Below are 11,826 nucleotides of genomic sequence, written 5' to 3'. Positions count from 1 at the left end.
TTTAAAATAAAAAAAAACATAACATCCTGGTTACGAGCATGTTTTTTTATTATTTAAATCAGTGACCAAATTCATAAAAGATGAAATGCACCGTAGAATTAAACGGTTGCACGAAAAGACATAAAATATGTTATATATCGATGTGGAGTAAAAAAAAAATATAACGATTAACTATAATTCCCTTTAGACTGAATCTTTCAGTATCCCCTGACATGATGCACGCAAGGTCTTTAACCAAAATTTGGTTTTCAAAAATTACGACTCCACGCACATCTGATTCGTTCGCAAACCAACTAATAAAAGGGTTTAGTCAGAAAATTACAAGCATTCGTGGCTCCAAATACTTGAGAAATCAGACTATACAATATAGACCGGTATGAGTGAAATGTTAGGTGAACTTGTTAACACTTTGATTCAATACGCAAATAAAAGTGAATGCGTAATAGTATGTTACAATGAGCAGCAATCAACAATGAGTATATATCCTCACTGATTAAAAAAATCTAACTGGAGGTGCATGAACTATTTGAAACCATAAGGGGTAAGTAAATATGTAATTTCGGCAAATGGGCAACTACGTACCGTACTGAATTAATAACTTCGTAGTATTTGACAAAGGCTGGCTTTCCCACATGTACTTAACAGTGCAATGCCCGGGTGTGATATACAACAATAGTATTCACCTTACCTTTTACCGATTTCTTTTTACCCCAACTTTCAAAAATATCATTAAAATCGACAACAACTGTCAAAGCAGGCACGAACACCATTCGTGCTACGCCTTGAAAGCAGCACACATCCGCTCGTTTTCGTCTCGCCAAGTATGTGCATTGGAGCGTGCTATCGAATACGATCTTCGGACAAAAATGCCGGAGTTGCGCATCATGTTGTTTAATGTCATTGGTGTGATCAATGACATTAAACAACATGATGCGCAACTCCGCCATTTTTGGCCGAAGATCGTATTCGATAGCACGCTCCAATGCACATACTTGACGAGACGAAAACGAGCGGATGTGTGCTGCTTTCAAGGAATAGGACGAATGGTGTTCGTGCCTGCTTTGACAGTTGTTGTCGATTTTAATGATATTTTGTAAAGTTGAGGTAGAAAGAAATTGGAAAAAGGTAAGGTAAATACTATTGTTGTATATCACACCCGGGCATCGCACTGTTTAGTACATGTGGGAAAGCCAGCTTTTGTCAAATACTACGAAGTTATTAATTCAGTACGGTACGTAGTTGTCCATTTGCCGAAATTGCATATTTACTTACCCCTTATGGTTTCAAATAGTTCATGCACCTCCAGTTAGATTTTTTAATCAGTGAGGATAAATACTCATTGCTGTAACATACTATTGCTCAATAACTTTTATTTGCGTATTGAATCAAAGGGTTAACAAGTTCACCTAACATTTTACTCATACAGGTCTATATTGTATAGTCTGATCTCTCAAGTATAAGAATGCTTGTAATTTTCTGACTAAACCCTTTAATTAGTTGGTTTATATACCAAATTCAGTAAAACATATTTTACATGGACATGGGATATTGGATTTATTAGCTTTTCCATTCTAAATCATATAGACTGCTTTATTTATTCTTAACGAAAATTAATAAATCTCCTCTCTTTCTTCAGATGTGAATGTTGTGGAAAAACCTGTCTAAGCATTGTGAGACTCCTGCAGCACAAGCGGTAATAGCAAAAATAGTAAGTATATCAATCAAGAAATTAAGCCGACATAAAGCGAAACTTTCAACTATTCGTCTAATCTCAATTTCCTATTATTTATTCACAGGACAACTGTAGCAGAAGGGGAGATATCAGAAGTCTGGCGACATATCAGTGACAGTGTGATTCCACGAAATATAATTAGAATACTCCATAAATGTTTGCAATAGAAGAACAATCTATGGAGGCATGCAAATGCATTTGACCCTCCGGTAGAGTTGTGTATGGCCCCTACATCCTGCAAGGCTTGAGGAAAATAACTAAAAATTCCAATGCGTAAGATTGCATAAGCGGTCTTATTTGTGAAAAAGCACAAAACATGCCAGGCATACTTAAAACAGCTTTGAAAAATGAGGATTTCGGGTCACTCACTACACCTGTGTTATATTTGGTCCATCAACTTTTGGTAGTACTGTAGAAGAAATTCAGGAAAGGGTATAATCATGATTCATGATAAAATACTGGTATATATTTTGGACAACTTCAATCTAGACCAAACTCGCGGCCCCAGAGAACTTCCAGTGCGGCCTCGAACGCTTAATAATAATTGTAAGAGTATTTTGGAAGTTTTTTTTATCTAAATGTAACAGATTTTTCAAACTTTTTAAAGTGAAATTGAATATTCACACAGAAAACAATTTACTGAAAGTATTTTTAAAAAGTAATTTTTTTTGTTCACATTTTAACCCATTTAAGAATACACATCAAGCTAGCAAAAGAATACTTGAATAAAACACTTGAGTGATCAAATTAAACGCAAAGTACATGAAGAAGGTGGCATTGTCGAAGAAAATGGGAGTTGCAATATTTCTGCATTTCACAAAATTCTCTGAAGCACATTGTTTAATTTGTAATATTTCCATCAGTACAATGGAAAAACACAATAAGCTTAGCAGTCAATATGACAAATTCGAAGACCAACTTCGAACAGAAAATTTCCATATGTTTGTATATTAATATAATTATACAACTTTTTTGTTACTAAATATCAATAATAATTCAAGCAATCCTACGCCATGCAATGTGGCGCGAAATGTCTTGTCGAAAAAACCTGTCATTTGTTTTTTTACTGATCTATACATGAAATGATAAAAGTAACTTTTTTGCATTACTGGAATTAATTAAACATTCGCAAAGAGCCAGATTAACCCATGATCATGTGACCTCGGTAGTTAGAGTTGGTACTATAAAATTATTTCATCCTGGCCTTAGTATGCTGGTGACACAAAAAAGATGCCAAACGTCAGGACAAATGTAATTAAAAAACATTGAGTTTATATTGTAGTATTTTTGTTAATTTTAGGTTCATATATTTAGATTAAGTCATTTTTTAGTGTATGTATTATTCTTTCCTTATCCAAAGCTTGTTCAAAAATGATTTTGATGGTTGTACATATAATTTTATGATTTTTTGTAATAAATACAGTAACTTGCAATAATGGTGGAATGCAAATAATAACATGAAATTGCATTTGAAATTAAAGAAAATAATAAAACTTAATCCAACTGTTTAGTTGCATCCTAATATATGTCACAAACTAAAACTATCTTGAAAATATCTTTCAAGTATACATTATCAAAAACTGTTTGCGGCCCTTTTTACAATTTCCAACATGCAATGCGGCTCTCGAAAACCCATGAGTTTGACACCACTGATCTATTCTAGACAATTCAAGCATTGTTTTGGGAAATAATATCACTTCAATTAAATTGAAAAAAATCTTGCCGTATTAAATACAAAATCGTTGCTATCATAAAGGTAAACCAATTCAGCCACTGGGAATATATTGGCCTTCACAGAGCAATGGAGGCAAAATTGAGAGTTCATGAGCTATGAACTTTTGTTCTTTTTTTTGTCTTGAACTTTTCATACTCCACAGCCCCTATTAATTTTAATTACCATGTGATGGTCATACATATCTTTAACTTGTATTTTCTGTAATGATGTATTATCTCAATGTGTCAAACTTTTAATTAGTGTGCATATTTTGCTTCCAGATGACATAAATGTATTGTCTTGTTTATTACCTCAGCTTGGAGTATTGACAAGAAAAAGGTGTCAGTAAATTCTTTGTTATGTGGCGTACCAAAATTGATATCACCACTCAGGTTCTTTCTGCCAGCTTATTGGACACTGAAGTTGCACTAGATGTCAATCACGAAATAATCTTCTTGCGGTTCCAAATACAGCAGAGTAACTAATTTAACTAACTAGTTTAATTATACACCTGTAAGAACTTAATACAACCAAATACTCCAATAAGAAATACAATAAACAAATAAAAAACACAGTACAAATACCGTAGGATACATACGAAACAAAAAAATACGGAATTGGTCTATGACGTCACAGTCATGAACTATTTACTTATAATGGGATACAAAAACCGGGTAAAACATACCTAGATATACATAAGAATAACTAGTATGACACTAAAGATACAACACAAATCCTATCTTATCGACAAACACGTAATATACATGGAAATACGCATAGAAATACGGAAATCACACAGGAAATAAACTGCGAAAATAGACTAGTTACGGAAGTGTTAAATACAAGCTAACTAGTGAACAGAGCTATGCCAAACTGGAGAAATAGTAAACCTGTACTACTAATATCATTTCACAACAAGAATTACACAGATTAACGGCACGAAAACACTATAATAATAACCTAATATACAGAGGAATATCTACACTGCCGGCAGTCTGACAAACCAGCTACAAGAGAAAGTTACACAGTTGTTCACTAGTGACTCAAGTGGTAAGAATAAATATGGGCGAACAGAATAAAACAGAGTTATAGACGTGATCGTCTCAGTTATAATCAGAATTCACAATTAATAGGAATTATAAACAGCCACCAATCAATGAGAATTACATGCGAAATCCCTCACAATAAATTTGTCCAAAAAATTCACCTACTAAGGCAAGTTCGATAGGAGCAAACTTTGTGTTATGGAATTGTATCACAGCACCGTTAAGAGAAGTAAAAACAGTTTTGCTGTTTTGTATGACACCCTCTTTAAATGAAATTTCAATGTTTAAGCGCAAACATTAAAATTACTACCTTTGAACTTTGTTATTATCTGCAAAATGTTCCACACAAATCTTTACGCTATCGCGTTTGTAATCTTCTCTGATAAAAAAAAAGTCTATGATGTCCATTTTACTCTTTACAGCTTGTATGTCATTCCAGCTTTCCAAGTGAGCAAAACTTCTTAGATATAGAGATTATTTTCTTACGTTACAGGCGCAAAAAGGCAGGTACTAAATGTAAAGAGGACGCCGATTAGCAAAAGCAAGCGGAAAACGGTCGCGAAAGGCGACGAGAAATATGTGCATTGGAGCGTATCATGAAATACAATCTTTCGCATGTAGTCTTATGGAGTGACGTCAGAGTTGCCTATCATGTTGTTTAATGTCATTGGTGTGATGATGCAGTTGCAGTTCCGACTTTCGTCAGATTCACATGTCTCTGTATCAAATGAAGTATCTGGTGACAGATCCTGTGAAAATATGATCCAAAGTTAAATTATGGTATAAGTAATCCTTACCTCACAATTCGATGGTGCTTTTCTGTTGGGCGACAAGAATCGGATATAGGGTCAGGGTATTCATCAGTTGGTCCATCGCCTCCATGAAAATGCATGATGGAACGCATTGCTTGTATGAAAATTTATTTCATATAAGAATTAACATATTGAATATATCATAGGTATCGAAAACAATATTTATGTTGGCCTACCTTGGTACACACGAAATTATTTCTGGTGATTTTTCCTAGATTGAATATACTGCGAGGCCTGTTGCATTCCTTTATCCACCTCATTTCTTTTTGGCAGTCAATATGTGGCTTCGGAAAAGGCACAAATCTTACTTCATTTGAACAGCAGGAGTACCGTACAGGTTGTCAGACCGGCAAATATCATATGCACAGCGTTTACACATAGTTAGTCTACCAAAATAATTCACTAATAGATTCTGTTTAATAAAAATGCAACATCATATCGAAGACAAATTCTTTTTTTTTTCTAACATACGGTAGACTACCGGTACCCTTGATTGCATCAGCATGATTGTCTACTATTTTTTGGTTCGAAATAGCAGTTGTGACCTGTACAGTACCGTAACCTGTAAGGTGCCTGCAACGGGTACAGCTCTTTAGTATAGTATAGATATATAGATTTCGTGAACGTTATTTGCAAGTAACATACAGTTTTACAGCTTTCTAATTCTCGCAGCCCTGTGAAGATAAAAAAAAGGACAAATATCTGCCTAAACCGCCAGCAACCTGTGCGGAACGCGTCCAAAGTTGTCTGAGCGACTTTTCAGCGGGGAATGTTTGTTTACATCTGCTCGCTTGTGATTGGTTGAAAATACGGATGTTTTGATGTCGGAGAAAGGTCCTACAAATGGACGTTCCAGTTACCAGTACCAGAGAGAGGGAGAGAGATTCATTTTTTCGTCAACCAAAATAAAATAACAGTCATCGTAATAATAGAAGGATCATGTATATACGTACCGGAAGTCTACTGTCTGACTATGTAGTCCGGTAGTCATTTCCCAATATCTGAATATTAAGCTGAAATGTAGCCTATTTGCCCTTATACCGGTACCGTACTGCTCTACAGTCTTAGGCCTACCGGCCTATACCGGTAGTCTGTTAGTGTTCTCAGCATGTCATTCAAATTTCGCTTATTTTACAGTATCCACAGTCCAGCAGACGGGGCCGAAAGGTGAGAAAAAACAGGCTAGGACTGGGCATTTCGGAAAAAACATAGACTACTTAATATTCCAATATTGGAAATTTTTGCAGAGCTGCAGAAGAAATAACTAATCTATAGTCTACCAGTATACGAAAATAACATATACCATAACTCTGATACCAATAAAATGAGTAGAAGATCAAATGTTTGGCAGCATTTTTTACCACCTGTTCAAAGCAATTCAGGAAAATCAGAGACAGAATGCAAATGGTGCCATGAGAAATTTGCTTATCACGGAACGACAAGTAATTTGAGCAATCATATGAAGAGAAAACATCCTGGAATAAAGTTGGAAGAAGAACAGCTGTCAAGAGGCACCAGTTCTTCAGCGAAGCAAACGAGGTTGGAGCATTTCCGCCCTATCTCTCAGGCTAGACAAGAAGAGATACCTAACATGCCTAATTACAGAATTTGTGGTGGCGGATATGAGGCCTTTGTCAGTCGTTGATGGAGTAGGCTTTAGGAACCTATTGAAGAATCTGCAGCCTTCATATGCAATGCCATCGAGGCAGACAATTGTCAGAAGAGTAGAGACAATGTTTGCTGGAAAAAAGCTTTTCTTGAAAAAAAAAAAGCTGTCTGATGTTTCTCATGCATCTTTAACATGTGATTCCTGGACCAGTATAAACATGCAGGGATATTTTGCAGTTACTTGTCACTACATTGACAAGGACTTCAATGTTTGTTCTGCTGTGCTTGGTGTTAGACCGTTGGATGATCGGCACACAGGGGAAAACATTATACAGTGGATTGAAGAGACTCTAGCAGACTATGACCTGAATCCTTCGGTAGTGGTTGCAGCAGTGAGCGACAATGCGGCCAATATGATTTCCGCTAAAACTCTTCTTTCTCGAAAACATGGATGGCATAATCTTGGATGCACAGCGCATACACTACAGCTGTGTATTCAAAAAGGCATAAAAATTCCAGCTATCGACAAGGCCTTAGGATCAGCTAGGCGGCTTGTGCAGCATTTCAAGAGGTCTGAACTCGCCACTTCTGTTCTACAAAAAAATGCATTGATCTTGGCATAACACCAAAAAAACTGATTATAGATGTTGCAACGAGGTGGAACAGCACCTACTACATAATAGACAGACTACTAGAACTGCAATGGGCTGTAATCAGCACATTAAGTGACCCAACTGTTACCCAGTTGAAGAACGCCCAAACAATTGCACCAAAAACCTCCGACTGGGAGTTATTTCGCCAGATTAAACCTCTTCTGAAGCCATTTGCAGATGCCACCGATATACTTGGAGGACAAGGCTATACATCCCTGTCCTCCAAATACCCTATCATAAAAGGGCTTAAAAAGCACCTCATCATTGACAGAGATGAAGGCTGCTGGATGAAAGAATTCTGCAAGAAAGTGATAGAGGAAATGGAACAGAGATTCTCATTCGATATTGGAGACATCGCCCACAAAGCTGCTGCCGTTGACCCTAGATATAAATTGAAAGGTCTGAGTTCTGTGGATTCGACGCAGGTAGGAAAACTTTTTTGTACCCTACTTAGTTCATTTTTGTTTGGTCTCGACCATTAGACAATAAATCTGATAAGATTAAAATAGCTTGGGGACTTTTCCTTGCAGGTACAAGTGTTGACATTGTGTATTACATTTACAGATCAAAGGTGCACTAGAGTTGGACCTGGCGAAAATTCTCCAAAAACACAGTCCGACTCATTCAGAAGCTGCGGCCCCAAGTATACAATCATCACCACAGTTATCACCTGTGGGAAAAATTCTCAAGTTGGCCTTTGACAGCTCTGAATCGGACTCCTCCACCGACACCGATCCAGTTTCAATGGGCGATGAAATTAACAAATATTTTTCTTTGAAAGTTGTGGCCGATAATAAAGATCCCTTGATTTGGTGGAAAGAGAATGAGAACCTCTTCCCAAATCTGGTGAAGCTTGTACATAAATATTTGGGAATACCAGCAACTTCAACGCCGAGTGAAAGGGTGTTTTCTGTTGCTAGAAACACGGCTACGGAACTTAGATCAAGCCTGACAGGTTCCCATGTAGAAGCTTTAGTATTTCTGAAGGCTAATAAAGATTTATGGATTAGCAAATAATCCAAGTTACTGGTTTCAAATGCTCCTCCATGAACTATTGACTCAATTGGTGTATTTTGCCAGAAAACTTCTTTGTACCTGTCTGGTCTGACAGCCACAGTTCTTCGCTAACCTCTTGCAGCAATTTTGTTGCCTGTTTGTTCGACAAAATAACCAGGCTATTTTATTTCTAACTAGTTTTATACTGTGTAACTAGTTTGTTACTGTGCCTCCCTTTAGCCTTTACTGTGCCTCACTATTATATTTTTACATTTCATTGCATATGAAGCTTGTGATTTTCATGTTCCTGTTTCTTCTTTTTACTTAAATATGCAGGTATTCTTTCACTGCCTTATAGCTAATTGTTAATTTTTCGTGTTAGTGAAGTTGGAATAAAATATTCACAAGTTGCATTCAGCCACATATTTCTGCTAGTGCACTTTTTTATGGGCTTTGCATTTGGTTTCTTTTGGAAGCATTTTTTGTAACCTGTCTGGTTTGACAGCAACAGTTCTTCACTAATCTCTTGCCATTTTTTTATTATTTCTAACTAGTTTCTAAAATAGACACTTTGCCTCACGTTACTGTGCCTCACTATTATATTTCACATTTCATTTGCACATGAAGCTTGTGATTTTCATGTTCCTGTTTCTTCTTATTACTTTAATATGCAGGTATTCTTTCACTGCCCTGTAGCCACTTGTTAATTTTTCGTGTTAGTAAAGTTGGAATAAAATATTCACAAATTACATTCTGCAACATATTTCTGCTAGTGAAATTTTTCTTGCATTTATCATGGGCTTTGCATGCAATATTATACTGAATTCATCTAAATTATAATTGTGTGATCTGTGAAGGAAGTATGTGGGGTCTGTATAATACCGGTATTTAAAATTTTTTAGGCTTTTTTGACCAGTTTATAGAGTAATGAACGTGGATTATGCTTCTGGGAACACAGTTGTGCAAAATTTTGTCACTATTTCATATATGATTGCACATACCTTATCATAACATTGAGAGAAAGTTTTTTTGTACAATTGAGACAGATTTAAAATTGCGCAATAATATTCGGTTCGATTCGAGGAAAATATTCGGTTCGATTCGAATCAAAAAATTATTCGATTTTGGACAGCCCTAAGTCATCTAGTTCTCGTATAGCCCCTAAAACAGTCTGCAGATGCACATTTGAAAGAGACCGAGAAATGAACAGATCTATTGCATTGTTATGTCATATACGATGTCAGAGCCAATAGCTGAATAATGGTACACAGCATGCAATATCCATTCCAATTTATATGTGCAGACTATTTTCACTATAAAGTGTTTAACTACCCTGTCATAGTCGACAGATATTCACAAATGGAGAATTAAACACGGATGCATTCCAGCGACCGATGCTACAATATCGCAACATCCCAGATCAGGATACTAAAATGTCTCCGGCCACAGAGGCGTAGCTTAGGGGGGGCAGTGGGGTACATATGCCCCCGGGCGCCAAGGTACAGGGGCGCCAAAATGGGGCTTGCAAAAATTTCACAAGGGTAAAATACAGTCACAAGCAAGATCGCACCGGCGGCAGACATCTAGTCTTAGTACATGGCAAACTGCACACTTGGTCAGACCACTTACGACTGCCGACATCATCACGCACATAGCTCGCGCACGGTCAGATTTCCATCGTAATTACATGGCCAAAAAATCTTGCTGGGAAACAAAGCAAAATTTGATTTGGTAACGTTAGGTAACAAAATGCACCGGGTTAATGACGTGGTTCTGTATCGTTAAGTTCTTGCCTGCGCACTCCGATGTAAGTTGATATTAGTTCTGTGCTGGAGACAAACGGAAACATGTTTTGAGTAATACGTGGTTTTGTATTTCGCTGTTGTCAAAGTACCGTACTTTGCGGCAGAGTTACATAAAATATATTATACTGTGCTAAAAGACCCCAATGCCGTTTTCGACAATTCGTCGAGATTGCACAGATTTTGCAAATTTCTACGACACGGACATCAATGGCCACGAACTTTTCACCGAAATTGGAGATTGCAGAATGCTGCTCAGTAGCAGAACTGTAGGTCAACCAGAAACTCCTTTGGCTCTTCTTGGTTTCATTGTGTCTTTTGGAGACAACGTTTTACCCAATCTGCGAATTTCTCTACAAATTTTGTTAACAATACCAGTTTCAATTGCAAGCTGTGAACGGTCTTTCAGCAAATTGAAACTTATTTTGTCGTATTCGCGTGCATCAACGGGACAGGATCGTCTCAGTGATTTTGCACTTCTAAGTGTTGAAAGAGAAACATTGGAAAAAAACAGACTTTGACGACGTGTTAACCAGTTTAGGAAAGTGAAAGTGAAAAAATGAATTTATTATAGACTATGTAAATCATCTTTGACAGTAACTGAGTGGGACATATGCTCTATTTTGTATAGCTTTGCAAAAGGCAAAATAACCTCGGCGAAGGATTTTCGAGTTTTTGCATCTCAGATTCTAGCTTAGCGCTAATAATTTTCAATTTATACTACTGTATAGGAGGACGTGCACTTGTGAGTCCAATTCACCTTGGTTGTCTTTTATATAAGGGTACATTACTGTTTTATTCTTTATATTTAACTTTAGTCTTATTTCTGTGGTGTGCAGAGCGTGTTATATTGATGAAATATATATTTTTAAACATAAAAAATAATGTAATTGAAACAGATTAGGGATTTTGGATTGTTTGGTTTTCAGGACTGGTACATATAGTCAAGTTGCAAAATTGCGTATGTCCCAAGTCATAGACACATTTTTGCCTAAGTCACAGCGCGCCATTATGACGTCACATGACTGCGTCATACAAATTAACTTAAATCCGGCTACGATCAAAAAGTTGAACTATGGCAAATTAATGAATCTCAATGGCATAGAAATATCATTAGGAAGTTTTTTTTACGTTTTTCTCAAAACAGCTAAAAATGACTTACGCAATTCGGTTATTAGCGTGACGATATATAATTTGTTTTTACATATACAATTAAATACAATTGTAAACATGATTGAACGTGGGGGTCGGGGCGCCAATTTTATATTTTGCCCCGGGCGCAAAATACGCTGGCTACGCCTCTGTCCGGCCATGCAGGTATTTGGTAGGCCAATTCGGGACTTTATTCCTATTCCACCCGGAAAATACGTACCTCAACAGACATGGCGAGAAACAAGAACAGCCAGAGAGGAAGCCTTGAGGAATCGTCACATGAAGGCTGCGGAACGCTAGACTGAACACAT

The 11,826-nt window shown here is 36.8% G+C and overlaps 1 protein-coding gene and 2 long non-coding RNA genes across 3 annotated transcripts; 2 read left to right on the top strand and 1 right to left on the bottom strand.

Annotated features, from left to right (window-relative positions):
* Positions 1-983: 983 nt before the first annotated feature.
* On the top strand, positions 984-2,354 carry LOC144422719 (uncharacterized). The gene is made up of 3 exons (XR_013475342.1): positions 984-1,125; positions 1,637-1,708; positions 1,797-2,354. It is a non-coding gene; the product is annotated as an uncharacterized LOC144422719 (long non-coding RNA).
* A 2,402-nt stretch (positions 2,355-4,756) lies between these two features.
* On the bottom strand, positions 4,757-5,721 carry LOC144423045 (uncharacterized). The gene is made up of 2 exons (XR_013475533.1): positions 5,481-5,721; positions 4,757-5,241 (listed from the first exon to the last, which is right to left on the bottom strand). It is a non-coding gene; the product is annotated as an uncharacterized LOC144423045 (long non-coding RNA).
* Positions 5,722-7,538: 1,817 nt separating this feature from the next.
* Positions 7,539-9,606, top strand: LOC120344756 (E3 SUMO-protein ligase ZBED1-like). The gene is made up of 2 exons (XM_078113209.1): positions 7,539-7,990; positions 8,130-9,606. The coding sequence occupies exons 1-2, from the start codon at positions 7,853-7,855 to the stop codon at positions 8,580-8,582; spliced, it is 591 nt and encodes a 196-aa protein (XP_077969335.1). The 5' UTR covers positions 7,539-7,852; the 3' UTR covers positions 8,583-9,606.
* Positions 9,607-11,826: the final 2,220 nt, after the last annotated feature.

The sequence above is a fragment of the Styela clava genome, chromosome 5 (genome assembly GCF_964204865.1).
Source record: "Styela clava chromosome 5, kaStyClav1.hap1.2, whole genome shotgun sequence".
Taxonomy (NCBI): Eukaryota; Metazoa; Chordata; class Ascidiacea; order Stolidobranchia; family Styelidae; genus Styela; species Styela clava.
Note: the sequence above shows the minus strand (reverse complement) of the source record. Positions and strands in the feature narration are given on the sequence as shown.

Excerpts from the sequence above, each read along its gene's own strand:
- LOC120344756 (XM_078113209.1), top strand. The coding sequence starts at position 7,853 with ATGAAAGAATTCTGCAAGAAAGTGATAGAGGAAATGGAACAGAGATTC. Across the intron at positions 7,991-8,129 it reads GTTCTGTGGATTCGACGCAG|ATCAAAGGTGCACTAGAGTT; the intron begins GTAGGAAAACTT and ends TTACATTTACAG.